Source organism: Acomys minous, assembly GCF_964271855.1.
Source record: "Acomys minous genome assembly, chromosome: 4".
Taxonomy (NCBI): Eukaryota; Metazoa; Chordata; class Mammalia; order Rodentia; family Muridae; genus Acomys; species Acomys minous.
Genome location: NC_140486.1, coordinates 11,148,126 through 11,163,638, shown reverse-complemented (window position 1 = coordinate 11,163,638; position 15,513 = coordinate 11,148,126). Strand labels below are relative to the sequence as shown.

The 15,513-nt window shown below is 41.7% G+C and overlaps 2 protein-coding genes across 6 annotated transcripts in view; one reads left to right on the top strand and one right to left on the bottom strand.

Annotated features, from left to right (window-relative positions):
• ARK2N (arkadia (RNF111) N-terminal like PKA signaling regulator 2N) overlaps positions 1 to 15,513 on the bottom strand; it is an 85,649-nt gene that overhangs the window by 5,322 nt on the left and 64,814 nt on the right. For all 5 annotated transcript variants that reach the window (XM_084779933.1, XM_084779934.1, XM_084779932.1 and 2 more), the window contains one exon: positions 7,166 to 7,292. In XM_084779933.1, coding sequence (XP_084636059.1) covers positions 7,166 to 7,292 — 127 coding nt within the window. The remainder of the gene's footprint in view (positions 1 to 7,165; positions 7,293 to 15,513) is intronic.
• On the top strand, positions 4,111 to 4,485 carry LOC311596120 (small nuclear ribonucleoprotein G-like). The gene has a single exon (XM_084779346.1). It carries the CDS (start codon positions 4,143 to 4,145, stop codon positions 4,371 to 4,373), a length of 231 nt encoding a protein of 76 aa, XP_084635472.1. The 5' UTR covers positions 4,111 to 4,142; the 3' UTR covers positions 4,374 to 4,485.

Genomic DNA, 15,513 nt, shown 5'->3' with positions numbered 1-15,513 from the left:
GAAATAGGTTTAAGCAGGTGACAGGATTTACCTTGGTCACAGTACTTTTAAGTGTCAGGTCAAGGAACCCTGAGACAAGTCTACTTGAAATCGATAAACAGGTGTGTGGGTAAAATGAACCATCTTAAAGTACAAAGTTCTCTAAAATGTCAAAAGCTCACTTGCACAGCACTCTAAGTAAATCTAGCTAGAGAAGTAGAAAGCATTTAGGGACTAACAGCCACCAAGACAAAATTCCCAGACCATCGGAACTAAGGAGAATAAAGTCCCACTGCTAGTCTCCCTGAGGGATCATAAGTACTGGGCTTTTAAAGGGATCTGATGTAGTCCGTATTTTATAATGACCAGGGATGAAATGCAACCTGCGTACAGAGCTACCGCAGAAGCATATCTCCGTCCAGGTCTCTCTTCCTCTAAGTAACTATGCCTTCCTCAAATGACAGCTTTTGATCCAGAGGCATGCTCCCTATCCCAGGGGTATTTGCTAAATATCAAAGCATATTCTAGAAAAGCATTTGGTGTAGGGGCAGGGAGTGAGAGTGAAGGATGTAAAGCTTGCATTTCCTATTGAAGAGTGAACAGCCAGAGCCAAAGAGGACAAGGAGATAAAGTACACACTTAACTATTTAAACGGTTGTGTCTGTATTGTGTGCAAGCAGCTCTGGTCACCGTAAGTGAAAAGAGATGGCCAGGACACTGGAGCACCTAAAACAACTAAGGATGAGCACCCGAGCCTGTCTTCAGAATTAAATTTGATGTTCACACCTCTCTGATCCAAAGCTTCCCTAGCTCTAGATAGCTGTAGCCAGAAGCTGTAGTTCCCGAAGAACCACCGCAAACTGCAGTCCCCATGAAAGGCGCCGTTCTGCCTTTCAGAAATTTCTAGGGTAAAAGTGACACGGATCAGCTTCTAGAAGTTTTGGATGATCACTTCTATACAATAATCCAACCACCACAAAATATCACAATTGTCCCGTAATATCCAAGCTGGGGGAGGAGGGGCTGGGAGGGCTTATTGCTCTTGCAGAGCACCCAAGTTCAGCTCCTAGCACCCACCTTGTGCAGCTTGTAACCATCTATAACGTCAGCTCCAGAGGATCGAATACCTCTGACCTGCGATGGCACCTACACTCATGTACCCACCCACTCAATTGAAAATAAACATTTTTTACAAGATTCAAGCTGAAACACCTTTTAGAATTAGAAAAGATGCTAGCATGACCCTCAAGGAAGGGTATCAGTGACTAGAACTTGCTGGGAGTCAGGATCACGATCACAGGGGGAATGGCCTGGGAAGGGCAAGACCACAGGATACAGTCACAAGAGAATGCCGTCTGTGCTTTGATCTGTGTGATGGCTACTTACATATGCAAAAATTAAGGTGTACATTATGATTTGTTTTCTGTGTTATAAGCGTTAAAACATTCTTTTTTTTCCCCCTCAGATTAAGTACAGAAAAATAACAGAGGGGCAGGGGTTAATGTATGTGTTCATGTGGGTATGTACACACGTGCATATGTGTGTGGTGTATGTACCTGTTTTGTGTGCATATGCCCAAGTGTAGAGGCCAGCAGACAACTTTGGCAATCTGCCTTGGTTGCTCCTCTATTCTTTTTCCACTGAACCTGAGGCTTGTCAATCCAGTAAGCGTTAGGGATCTGCCAGCACTAGGGTTACAGATACAGCTGCCCTAAGTGCTGGGGATCAGAAATCAGGTCCTCAAGCTTTGTGCCACAGATCCCCAAGCTTTGTACCACAGGCATTTTACCAACAGGAACACTTCCCCAGCTCAAGAACTTTGTATATAGGCTGGTGTTGGAGAAACGTTTGAACTACTTTGTAAAATTGTGTACATTAGAAATAATTTATAACAGTAGGTATACAAATTTTTCATGAGGTATTTTTTCATGTAGTAAGACTACACTGGTTTTTATATACCCCACAGAGTTGTCCTTGAGGCTCAAAACTTTGAGGCATTAGAAAAGTTTTCATGCATTAACCCATATGCTTTTCTATATTATAAAAGGCATGGCGTAGGGGGCAGATTTGGCTGTCTTAACTGATCCAGTGCAATTCTAGTGCAGACACAACTGCATACAATCCGAATAGGACCTGTAACAAGCAATCAACCCAGACACAGGCTGCATACAATCCAAATAGGACCTGTAACAAGCAGTCAACTCAGACACAGGCTGCATACAATCCGCATAGGACCTGTAACAAACAATCAACCCAGACACAGGCTGCATACAGTCCACATAGGCTACTAAAGGACCTTCAACATAGTTCTATACCCAAAAGCAGCACTACAGGCAGTAACCTACCTAGGAAAACTATCAATGGAGCTGGTAGAAGGAAAAAGGAAAAAGACCAAGACCAAGGAAAAACACTGGTAAGAGGGCCACAACTTCTACCAAGACCTATGTAGACGCAGAGTGACTAGAGACCCAAAGTCTCCATCTCACTAGCACGGAACATGCTGTGGAACTCAACTGCCCCAAGGTCACCATAAACAATGCACTCAACCATTATTCAGTCAGACAGCATACTTTCTAGTCTATGGCTAGATGAAATGTACAGAACATAGTCCAGCATGTTCCTATGCCAACCTGTCCTACATAGCAAGTTCCAGATCAGCCAAGGCTAGCTATAAAGTGAAAGGCTGTTTCAAATATACAGAACACAGAGAGAGAGAGAGAGAGAGAGAGAGAGAGAGAGAGAGAGAGAGAGAAAGAGAGAGAGAGAGAGAGAGAGAGAATCCATGATAAAAAAAAAATACAGAAAGGTATTAACAAGCAAGAAAAGAAAAAAAGAAAAAAAGAAAAACCAAAACAAGCAAGAAAAGAAAGCAACCTCCCTGAAAAGGCACATCATTAAGCACAAAAGTCAAACAGGGAGAAGGGAGCCAACACAAGCCAGAGCAATCCCACAGAACAGCTCAAGGAACAAAGCTGATGTTCTAAAATTCTTAAGAAACTCATGACTAGCTGGGCATGGTGGCACATGCCTGTAATCTCAGCACTCAGAGAGGCAGAGACAGGTGGATCTGAGTTCAAAGCCAGTCTGGTCCACAAATCAAGTCCAAGACAGCCAGGGCTAAACAGAGAAACCCTGTCTTTAAAAAAAAAAAAAAAAAAAAAAAAAAAAAAAAAAACCCTCACTCACGTACCCCACCCCCCAAAATAAGAAAAAGGAAAAAGAAAAACTGTGATAAAGAGTTTCAGCATTAGGAAGGCCGAGAACCACTGCTCTAGACCAAATAGCAAAGCTCAGAAGTGTATAATAGAGACAGTATCTACACACAATGGCTATGGTTATGGAAGCACTGAGATTTGTTTTTGGTTTTGTTTTTTGAGACAAGATTTCTCTGTGTGTCCTTGGCTGTCCTGGACTCACTTTGTAGACCAGGCTGTCTTCAAACTCACAGGGATCGGCCTGCCTCTGCCTCCCTGAATGCTGGGATTACAGGTGTGCACCACTGCACCCTGCTAAAGCACTAAGATTTTAAATTAAATGTTTTTAATGATAAAACTAGCCCCAGACACAAATACTTGTTGAAGAGGTGGATCAGCAGTTGAAAGCAGTTGTTGCTCTTACAGAGGACGTAGGTTCAATTCCCAGCACCCAAGTGGTAGTTTATAATCATCCATAACTCCCAATTCCAAGGGATCTGATGCCTTCTTCTGACCTCAGCAGTACTAAGCAGTAATGTAGTACACATACATGTACATGCAGGCCCAACACTCACACATAAAATAAAATGAACAAATCTTTAAGAAAAGTTTTAAAAGAAGCTAAAACTTTCATGATGAAAGAAAAGTTGAGCAAAGAAGGCAGAAAGAAAGGCATCTAACATTTCTAGGCACAAGGAAACAATGAAGAAGGGAAATGTGACAGGAATCTACAGCACTAAAATGAGGATGTGTCTCAGCACTGACAACAGAAGACAATTTAACTATGCCAGTCTGCCAACAGGGAGTCATAGGGAATCTGAAATACTAAGAATCAGAGAGATCCTAACACAGGACTTAAGGGGGTAGTTTCTTTTAAGAAACAATGTAAGAAATAAATCAATGGCAAAACCATGTTAAATAAAAGGGAGGGCCCTTTCGCCGTCGTGCCGAGCCCGCTGAGGAGTCACCATGAGCAAGGTCCATCCTCCCGAACTGAAGAAATTTATGGACAAGAAGTTATCATTGAAGTTAGATGGTGGCAGACACGGACAAGGAATACTGCGGGGCTCTGACCCCTTCATGAACCTTGTGATTGATGAGTGTGTGGAGATGGCAACTACTGGGCAACAGAACAACATCGGGATGGTGGTCATCCGAGGAAACAGCATCATCATGTTAGAAGCCTTGGAAAGAGTCTAAACAATTTTCAGCAGAGGCGCCCACATCCCTCGCCAAAGAGCCTGTGTGACTGTGACGTAGAATTGGGTCGTGTACATTTTCATATGAAACTTTTTGCTAAATAAACTTTTGTGATACTCAGAAGTGCAAAAAAATATAAATAAATAAAAATAAAAGGGAGGGGAAAATCAGTAGTTCTTTCTTCCTAATCTAATGGAAAAAATCAGATATAAAAGAAAAGGTAAAAAACATAAGAGAATTTATGAGGGAAAGGTTTTTAATTAAGTCAGGAAAAGAAGAAATGATAAAGATCAGAGTGGAAAATTCATCTCCCCTAAACAGGGAAAGCAACTATAAAACTAGAAATGAGAAAAGGGAATACACAGGCATGCTTCTGGCAGCGAGGACTGGCTGACACCCAGGACAACGCCAACTTCCATGGAGGCAGAGCAGCCACTCCTTGGAGTTAACTCAGCCTTCTTAAAGTTCATTGTTCTAGCTGAAAAACTCCCTCAGGAAGGGTGACGAGACCTTATCAGGTATCCTCAGTTCATATACATCTGTTATGCCACTGCATTCTACACTCCTAAGCTCATTCTTTAAATAAACTACACATAAAATACTGGTAAATATTTTATTACCACACTAACAAAAGAATAAAATTAAAGCAGTGAGCAAGGTGTTCTTAAAGAAAGACGGCAGTTGTGTTATACGCTTCTTTTAAAACATACACACACAACTTAACCCTTGTTGGAGAGAAATGCTGGTTTCGATAGATGGAATACACAGATATTAAAATGTAAATTCTTGGTTTTTATGTAAGTGTGTTAAGGTAAGAAAAATACATATGAGAGGACTACAAACAACTATTTAAAATAAATAAACAGTAGAGCAGTGCCTGGGGCAGATGCATGTACTCAAGCACTCCACCACTGAGTCACAGCCCCAGCCTTTATACTCAATCATTTAAAACAGAAGGCAGAAACCTGGTGTGATGGCACACACCCTTCATTCCAGAGCTTTGGAGGCAGAGGCAAGTGGATCTTAATCTGTAAATTCAAGGCCAAAGCCAGCCATAACAACCTACTGTCTCATAAAGAAGAAAAGAAAGTGGGACCTTCCATCTTAGACCATGGCAAGTCCACCTGTAACTTCATAGAGAAGGCTCCAGCACCAGTGACCATTGTCCTGACTTACTCAAAGCCTCAAGTGGCCACGTTTTGGCAGTACGCTAAAGTTGAGCTGGTTCCCCCAAAGACCTGCTGAAACTCCTATAGCTAGTCAGAGCATGAAAAAAAAAAAAAAACAAACAAACAAACAAAAAGTCCTAAAACTGGTAGCTTCAAACAGCTTACAGTTAAGGAAACTGCTCTGAATGGTTCGGTGGTCACTGAGGTGTGGATGCGGTTTTATATAGGAGAGATCATAGGTAAATGTGGTATTGTTAGCTATGATGCTTGAAGACCGTTAACCTCTGATTTTACTTGAGTTCTTATTTGAGTGTTCCTGGACTATGTGTAATGAAACTGCTATCTGAATAAAATACTAGCTGTTGAAGAAAAAAGGAAGGCAACTTTTTTTTTCTGCCAAAGGCCAAATATCTTTGGCTTTAGGGACCATGCAGTCTACTCAAAGTACTTAACTCTGTGGCTGCAGTGTAAAAGCAGCCATGTGTTATGTGCAAAATGAACTAACAACAACTCCATTAGGATAATTTTATGAATTGCTTTAAAATTTTACATGTCATAAAATATCATTTCTGTCCAATTATTTTAAAATGCAAGAGGGCTGAAGATGACAGGGCCCGGCAGTTAAGAGCACATAGTGATCTTCCAGAGAACCTAATTCAATACCAAGCATTCACAGCAGGCCGCTTACAACTCTCTGTAACTCTGTAACGCCAGCTCCAAGATCTGACACTTCTGGCTTCTACAGTTGCCTGCACTCACATACAAAGACACCTACCTGCATTCACAATTAAAGATAACAAAACCTTAAAAAAAAAACTCAACTGTATGTAAAACTACTCTTACCTCTGAATACACACAAACCCCTGTGGCATGGCAGACTGGCCTATGTAGCACAGTTTTTAGCCCTACCTTAAAGAACACCAAATTTCATAAAGATTACATTCCTTAACATCACACAATTTGTCACAGGTATTTTTTATTCTAAAGCAGAACCAGAGTATGGTATCTGATGCATGCTCCCCAGCTGTTTGTTTCCAATATATTTCAATATAAAATAAAAGGCAAGAAACAAGGCTGAGAGGGCAGAGCGACACATGGGCACTTTTCTTTAAGAGCAAACGTTCTCAGTCCCTAGACACGTACTTAAAGGGGGTGGGGGCAGTGAGGTTCACATGCTCCCGTGACTGAATGTTCTTTTTGTTTGTTTTAAAGATTTATTTTTTTTTTAAAGATTTGCTCTATTATCCTTTATGAATGTTTCACCTGAGTGCATGTATGCCCCACGTGTCTGGCGCCTGCTGGGGTCACAAGAGGACATTAATCCCCTGGAACGGTGAGCAGCCAGGTGGGCGTTGGGAACGGACTGGGGCCTCTGCAAGAGCAACAAGTGCTCTCAACAGCTCATTTTCTAGCTTCAATGATATGTTCTTTCTATGCAACAGTTTGGAGTGTGTTCTAAATGCCAGGCCACACCTCAACGAAAAGTACTGATTAACCCCAGAGAGCCACAGACAGACTCCACCTTCAGGCCAGCTAGGCCATGAGTTGACCATCACTTGTTTTTCTGATGTAAATAAAGTCACAATTAAAAGTATCAGAAAAACTCCCCAATTAGTAGCCTACCTTGCATGCTCCTGAACACCCACAATCTCCACTTCGCTATCTGAAGAGGCAATATTAATTTCTTCATTAAGTGTTGCATTGCCAGCAGGTGTTTTGTCACTTGCTAGGAATCCTGGATCCAAATGACCTGAGAGAGAAGGGGAGAAAAACAAGCAAAACAGTTTGATTTCTTCAGACAGTAACAAGTCACTGACAAATTACTCATCTAGGTTTTAATTCAAGTTAGTCACAGCAAAACTGTTACCAATGTCAAATAAGCAGGGATAGAACTGTTATTTTTGTTTTCTTCCCTTTTCCCAGTATGCACATGTGTGCGTGTGTGCGCGCGTGTGTGTGCGTGCGCGCACATGTGTTTATGTGTGTGTGTGTGTGTGTGTGTGTGTGTGTGTGTGTGTGTGTGTGTGTGTGTGATATGCTTATATAGATGTGATGTACATGGATGATTTTTTTGGTATGGAAGTGCATGTGTGGGCACACGTGTGGCGATCCAAGGATGCTATCAGGAATTATCTCTCATCTCTCTGTTACCACAGTCACTCAGAGAGGGTCGATCCAGAGACTGCTTGTCTCCCCTTCAGGCTAAATCACAGGCAGGCTGGCATGCCCACCCTGCATTACATGCCTTTCTGAACACCATTCCTCCCACTTGCATGGTAAATACGTTAATCACTGAGCCATCCCCCAAGAACATGGACAGCTCTTCCAGGGGACCCAAGTTTAGTTCCCAGCACTCGTAACAGGCAGCTCACAACAGCCTGTAATTCTAGCTCTGAGATAGGAACCTGCACTCATATGCACATAACTACACATACATGTGCATAATTACAAATAAAAAACAGTATCTTTAAATATATATAATATATGGACATGGCATGCAGTAGTACTTTCATGAAAGAGACTGAAAGTCTCTTCTGCTCCTTATGACAAAATCTAAGTCCTTTGACTAGCAACCTACCTAAATATATCTAAACATCAACGGTATGACACTATGTTTTATTCTGCAGTGCTTTTTGCATTCAGCTCTAGCCCACTTTTAATGACCTGCATAGCCACTTAGAGGTCAACAGGGTAGTTCTCTACTGCTTACCACCAGAGAACAAAATTCTAAACCAGAAATGGGCAATGCCATGTGGAGAATAAAAGTAGCCATTAAGACTGTATTTATACCAATATGCTTTGTGAAAGACTTAACATGTTTTCCTTCTCAAGGAAAGGCGATCTGGTACAGTCTGATCCCAAATCCATATAAAAAGCAAAGACGAGAGGCAGATGGAGCTTTGGGATCTACATGACTGAAACATAAGCTGCACACTGCTGACAACTCTCATTAGACATGAACAAGCCACGAGTGCTAGACACATAAACCAGCTCCACGCACTGAGGCACAAAGACTTCATAGGCATCTTCCATAAACTATTCATTACGTGATACAATAAAATGCCCCTACTATCCCAGACCTGATAGAAAGGTTACTGGCACAGCATCAAATCAAAACACATGGCTCTGAAAACAATCCAACTGTGAGTTAAAATAACTCAGCTATATATCCAGCTCTTATACACTCTTAAATGAATTTTAAATTCCTACATAGCCAGCAATAAAGTTCAGTGGTAAAAGCACTTGTCTCACAAGCCAGACGACCGGAGTTCAGTCCCCAGAAAGGAGGGAATACACTCCTGAAAGTTGTTCTCTGATATAAACACACACACACAAACACACATACAAACAAACACTAACATTTTTAATTTAAAAAATTAATTTCTACAAATTAATAGAGTTGCTGTCATCACAAATTTTCATTTGCTCTTTAAAAGATATTTGCATTTAAATATGTAGTTATCAAGCATTGGTGGCACTGGTGGCACACACCTTTAATCCCAGCACTGCAGAGGCAGAAGCAGGTGGATCTCCACTTTAGAGGCCAGCGTGGTCTACAGAGTGGGTTCCAGGACAGCCAGGGCTACACAGAGAAACCCTGTCTTGAAAAAAAATAAACAAGTAAACAAAACAAAATAAGTTATCTAATACAAATTTTTTTCTCTATACTTAACAAAAATGCTTACAGAACTTCATACAAATGACATCAATGAAAGGAGAAATTTACAGAGACAGGTCACCCTTTCCTCTCCTTTCAGTTGCTCCAATGCATCAACATCACTGAGAAAAACTTGTATTTTCACTCCTGTCAACTTTCCACATAACCCTTTTGGAAAAACACAGGCAGCCCCAAATCAAAACTTTATTATAGTGTTTTCATCCTATGCATGCAAACCCATCCTGAAGAATTCACTTCAAGAGGGAAAGGCTTACATAAGCTAAATGTTAAAACAGTCAAAAATGGGCACTACAGTGCTATCATGAATTTGGGGAAGTATACACAGAACATTTAAAGTATAATACGTACTATTATAAAAATGTGTAGACAGTAAAGAAAGCTGTGAAAAGTAACCAAGTTTGATGAGATTGTTAGTGTTCATTGTTTAATGCAATCTTTACCTATTTTCTTCGATAGGAAAAAATCAATAAAATGAACCCTAATGATATTCTGCTATACTTACAGATTGGTGCCTAGCACAACTGTCATCAGAGAGGCTTCCTCCAGTAGTTTATAGGAGCAGATGCGGAGCACAGGCAAATAGTAGGCACAGAGAGAGAACTAAATTGGAGATCTCCATTGGCTCCTTCACTGTAAGTTCAGGGAACCCCGTGGAAGAGGGGGAGGAAGGACTGTAGGAGGCTGAGGGGTGAGGACACTAGAACATGGCCCACAGAATCAACTAAGCTGGGCTTGTGGGGGCTCACAGAGACTGAAGCAGCAGTCACAGAGCCTGCAGGGGTCTGCACTAGGGCATCTGCAAATATGAGGGTTTGTGCCCAGTCTTACTGTAACTTGTCACGCTGTGTTCAGTTGACATCCTTGGAAGGCCCACTCTTCTCTGAAGGGAAACGAAGGAGAAGTGGATCTAAGGGACAGGGAAGTGGGGGACTGGGAAGAATGAAGAGAGAGGAAACTGTGGTCTGGATGTATTATTATATGAAAGAAGAAGGAAGGAAGGAAGGAAGGAAGGAAGGAAGGAAGGAAGGAAGGAAGGGATGTACATGAGAAAAGAGAAGACTGGCAAGTTTAGAAGCTGGTGAGATGGATCAGAAGGTAAGAGCACCATGGCTAAGCCTGACTACCCAGGCTTGATCACTAGGACCCACATGGTGGGAGGACAGACCCTGCCTCAAAGTGTCCCTGACCTCGACATGTGTACTGTGGCATGTGTACCTGCATACGTATAAATAAATACATTTTCAATGACTAGAAACAACTGATGACAGACTATATCACGGGTCTGTAACATGGTTTGGATTTCATGGGCACTGGCTGTAGGCACCAATCTTTGAAGCCTACATGTACAAATATTCACTACACAGCACCGCTTTGTTAAATCTAGGATGTTGTTTACATGGGATTTGGCTAAGTCTAGAGTCGGTAGACCTAGATCCTTATTCTGTCTAATGCCTTGCTCTGACCAAGCTTTATCCACTTGTGCCTTATGCTTTAGTTACAATTGTCACTATGCACATTGCTCCAGCTGCACTGCGGGGGAGGAAATAAATCGATAGCCTCTCTCCTCAAATTTCAACAAGTCTATAATCAATAACTCAAGTAGATTTTACCATTTACTTATCTTTGTTCCTATAATAAATACGTGACTTTGACATGGTATACATTATACTAAGTGGCAGGAATACTACAGGACACAGGCAGACACAGGCACTGTTCTCAACAAGTCTACAACACAGAGATAGTAAAAAGCAAGTGCCTGGAAGCATGAGCAAAGGCACACATCTGTAATCCCAGCACCCGGAAGCCAGCCCGAGCTATATATCAAGTAGTGCATGGGAACACAGAACGGGCACATTCCCAAGACTTAAGTTTGACCAGGGAAGCTGACTGAACACAGGTGAGAGGGAAGTACCACAAGGAACACTTTGTTGCCCTTTAACATCTAAAAGTTTGTTGAGAGTTAGATCAGAAACCAGATGTGGTGGTGCATGCCTTTAATCCCAGCACTCAGGAGGCAGAGGCAGGCATATCTCTGTGAGTTCAAGGCCAGTCTGGTTTACAAATCACCAGGACTACAAGAGATATCATCTCAAAACAAAACAAAACAAAAAGAGAGAGACTTAGAGCAGAAAACGCAGCATGGAACAAGGCTGGCAATGTCGGCAGAGTTGTGAAATCACGGGTAGGAATCGGAACTTGATCTTGAAAAGTGAGAAACTACTGAAAAATCTACATACTGACATAGTTTGGATTTGCATTTTTAAAAAGATGTATTTATTATGTATACAGTGTTTTGCCTGCATGTACACTTGCACACCAGAAGAGGGCACCGGATCTCATTATAGATGGTTATTAGCCACCATGTGGTTGCTGGGAATTGAATGCAGGACCTTTGGAAGAGCAGTCAGTGCTCTTAATCTCTGAGCCATCTCTCCAATCCCAGATTTATATTTTAAAGACTTCCTTTTGGAGTACAAAAATCAAACTGACCGCAGGGCAGGCAACTGCAGGCAACCAGTCACACTGCTGCACATTCCTAAAGAAGCTACAAAATGGGAAATGCTCACGTGTGATGCCAGGGATCAGCTATACAAAAGAATGCAGGAAGTCAAAAGTGATGTCTGCTGATGATTTAGGCAACTTGAAGGAGACAATGAAGGCTGAGGGCGCCCGCATAGAGAACTTTAAGATACCCACCATATAGTTGGAGGGACTGCTCAAAAGCTCTTTTGGCTCAGAGATCTAAAGCAAAACAGACTTGATAGGTCCTTAGCAGCCCCAAGAGAGGGGTCACAGGAGTGATGAGAGCACAGCACCCTGATAACCACCACTAATTAAGAGATGGCATAAAAAGGGGAGCATATGGGAAAAAGCAAACAAAACCACTGAAGACATGGCCAGGGAAGAAGTGAGAATAGGGGTATTAGTAACTTGGAGCCCATCCCACTCTTGGGAGTTCTTTCTCAATTTTTCTTAATATAGCTATGTTCATTCTGATGGGAGAAAAGTGAAAATAAGTAGAAATCTTCAGAATCAACAACAAGATGACCTTGGAAAGCAGAGCCCCAGGAATGATGGGGCCAAATAGCAAAACCCAACAAATTGCAAACGGCAGAATATGAAGGAAAGGGAATAAGAGAGTGTTAAGCAAGTGAGCTGGATTTAAAGGAGAGAGGGTAAGTTACCATTTTAAAGACAGGGGAGAACAGGTTGTATTAAAGGGAAAGGAAGAGATAGAGCAGCAGTAGGCAGCTGAAATGATCTTTGCTAAAAAACGGACAAGGAAGCTGGGAATGAGTTTAGAAAAATAATGCAGTCATTCTGGGAAAAGGAAAAAAAGATACTCCTAAGGAAAGGACAGCTTCCGAGTCAAAGTGAAATTGCAGATTAGGAAAATAAAGTAAGCCTTAATCCAACTAGTTCACTGTCTCCAGTTGGGTTTAGCAGTGTAGACACAGGCTAATTAGATTACACCAGGTGAATATACCTGAACATTCAACTCTACTCAACAACTAAGGACACTAGCCAGGTAGTCCTGGAGCCAGATCCAGCAAGGGAACAGTAACAAATTTGTAGAAAAGCCCTTAGTGCAAAGCCAGAGAGGTGATGTATGCCTGTGATCCCTGTCCTAGAAAGGCTGAGTCAGAAAGGATGCCACAAAACTGTAACAAAGCAAAACAAGGGCCCTGGCTGCAAAAGGAGAGAAGGGAGGTGGAGAGCCAGCGCCATCACGTCCTCTTCCGCCTGCACATCAAAGCTGAGCCCTGGACCTCTCCTGTTCTCTGCTCACACCTCCACTCTTGTTCTACTGTGTTCCAGCCACTACAACTCACCTGCCACCACCTCTTCTACTGCCCTGTGGAGTGTCAGCTCAGAGTAAACTACTGAACTTTCCTTCTACTTCCTTATGGAAACTGGCTTTCCTGAAAATTCTGCCCCTGCCCCAGAGGTTTCTGGAGAGGAAGTTGCTCCTAACCATTCCCCAATTTGGAGCTTGGTTAAACAGTTCTTCATTATCCAATACCAGCGGCCTGTTTCTTCCAGGGACCTCTTCCACTGTCACACAGTGACCCCTGACAGGTTCATTCATTTACGAAATCTCTTTCTAGCTGCTACTGGCTCCCAGGAATGCTCATCTGTGTTCACAGCCACCCTGAAGTAATGCCAACTCACTAAGGAGTTGTTCCCCCAGAGGCACTTAAAGACACTTTTGACAGGCTTACAAGATTCTCACTCTGTCAAGGTACCAAAAATAAATAAGTAAATTGAATTAAACCAAACTCTTCATCCGTTATAACTCAATGCTTTAAAACTGTGTAGTGACTAATCTTACTATTCCTGTGCCCAATTCTAGCACCAGTCTTCTAAACCACAATTTAATCTTATGAGGATTCTGTGATATGTTGGAGGTTGGTCTAATATGTATTATAATACATATTACTGGCCCACACAATCTGGTTATGTCCCAGATGAGCATGAGCATATTCTCATGTACACTAAGTGATGCTGAGTAACTTCCCTCCCCAAGTATCCCTAATTGGTTAATAAACGTGCTGATAGACTGAGCTGGGCAGAAGAGAAGGAAGTAGAGCTGAAGTTCCCAGGCTTGGGGTCTCAGAGGAGCACAAGAGGGAGAGAAAGATGGGAAGAAGCAGAAGATGTAGCAGGAGGAGAGGAAGCCAGAGAGAAGGAAGTTGCAAGTGGCTACAAAGGCTGGCCTAGTAGAACAGAAGCAGTCCAGACAAGAAAGATTAAAGCAAATAATACAGGGTGTGTAGCTGGGAAATAGTAAAATAGCTTAAAGAGCTGATACCTGTCCAGCTCTAGTGCTTTAAAGATTATAAAATATAGTCTCTCTGTGTCAATTATTCTGGAAGTTAGCAATGTTAAAGAAAAACTGTTGCTTTATTAATTTCTTGCTGCAGTGATATATCTCAGACATCAGTGTTCTTGAACACCAACCAACCTTTACTAGGCAGGCCCCTTACCCGGGCCCTGTGTTCAAAGCCCATTAGAGCCAGCAACATGAACATTATACTAGCTATTTTTCCTTTAAAAAAAAAAAAGGAAAAAAGAAAACCAGTATGCCACATTTGTAATTTTTACAATGTCTTTTTTAAGGTTTTTTTTTTAATTGATTGGTTGATTGATTGATTTATACAGTATTCTGCCTTCATGAGGGCCAGAAGAGGACACTAGATCTCATTATAGATGGTTGTGAGCCACCATGTGGTTGCTGAGAATTGAACTCAGAACCTTTGGAAGAACAGACAATGCTCTTAACCTCTGAGCCATCTCTCCAGCCCCAATTTGTACAATATCTTTAAAAAAAAAAAATACTATTTCAGATTATTCTAACTTTACTCATCATAAATCTAAAGGCCATAATTTATAAACTAATTTGAGATTATTAGTCCCCAATAATTTTAACAGTGTAACTGCTGCCATAAAAATTGCAGCATAAGTCATGTATAGTGGCACGTGCCTACAATCCCAGTAGATGGAGATGGAAGCAAGATCATGAGTTCAAGACCAGCCTGGACTATACAATACCCTGTCCCAAAAACAAACAATCCAAATCTGTAGACCAAAAGCAAGCTATCTGGTAACAAATGATTACAGCCCTAGTACTTGGGATCTGACATGGAGGACTCCAAGAGCAAGGACAATCTGGCTACTGAGACCCCATAGTCAAGAATATCTCAGACTTCTGCTTCTTTGAACACCAAATACAATTTTATTGTTGGGTTTTTGTTTTGTTTTGTTTTTCTGTTTTATTGTTTTTGAAAAGGGATCTTACTCTGTAACCCAAGCTGGCCTCAAACTCATAGCAATAGCAATCTTCCTTACTCAGTTACTTCAGCACTAATATCATTTAGCACGATGGTGGTGAGCATTCTTGTTGTGTGTTATATACTTAACAGTGACAACAACCTTTGGTGAGGTAGATACTAGATTGATAGGTAGAGAAAACTGAAGCTTTACATAACTAACCGATGGCCTCACAGTTCCGAAGTGACTGCTGGTTCAAAAGCACCCTGCACAACATTTCAAATATCAAGTAAGAAAGGCAAACACATGGCAACTGGCTTAAAATGAAGATCTTTGGCTGACCAGTGTCTTCCCTGATTTCAAATTAGTTTTTGGTTTGGTTTGGTTTGGTTTGGTTTGGTTTGGTTTGGTTTTTCGAGACAGGGTTTCTCTGTGTAGCTTTGGCTGTCCTGGACTTGCTTTGTAGACCACACTGGCCTCAAACTCACAGCGATCCACCTACCTCTGCCTCCCAAGTGCT

Bases quoted from the DNA above. Each gene is read 5' to 3' on its own strand.
- LOC311596120 (XM_084779346.1), top strand. From the start codon at position 4,143: ATGAGCAAGGTCCATCCTCCCGAACTGAAGAAATTTATGGACAAGAAG.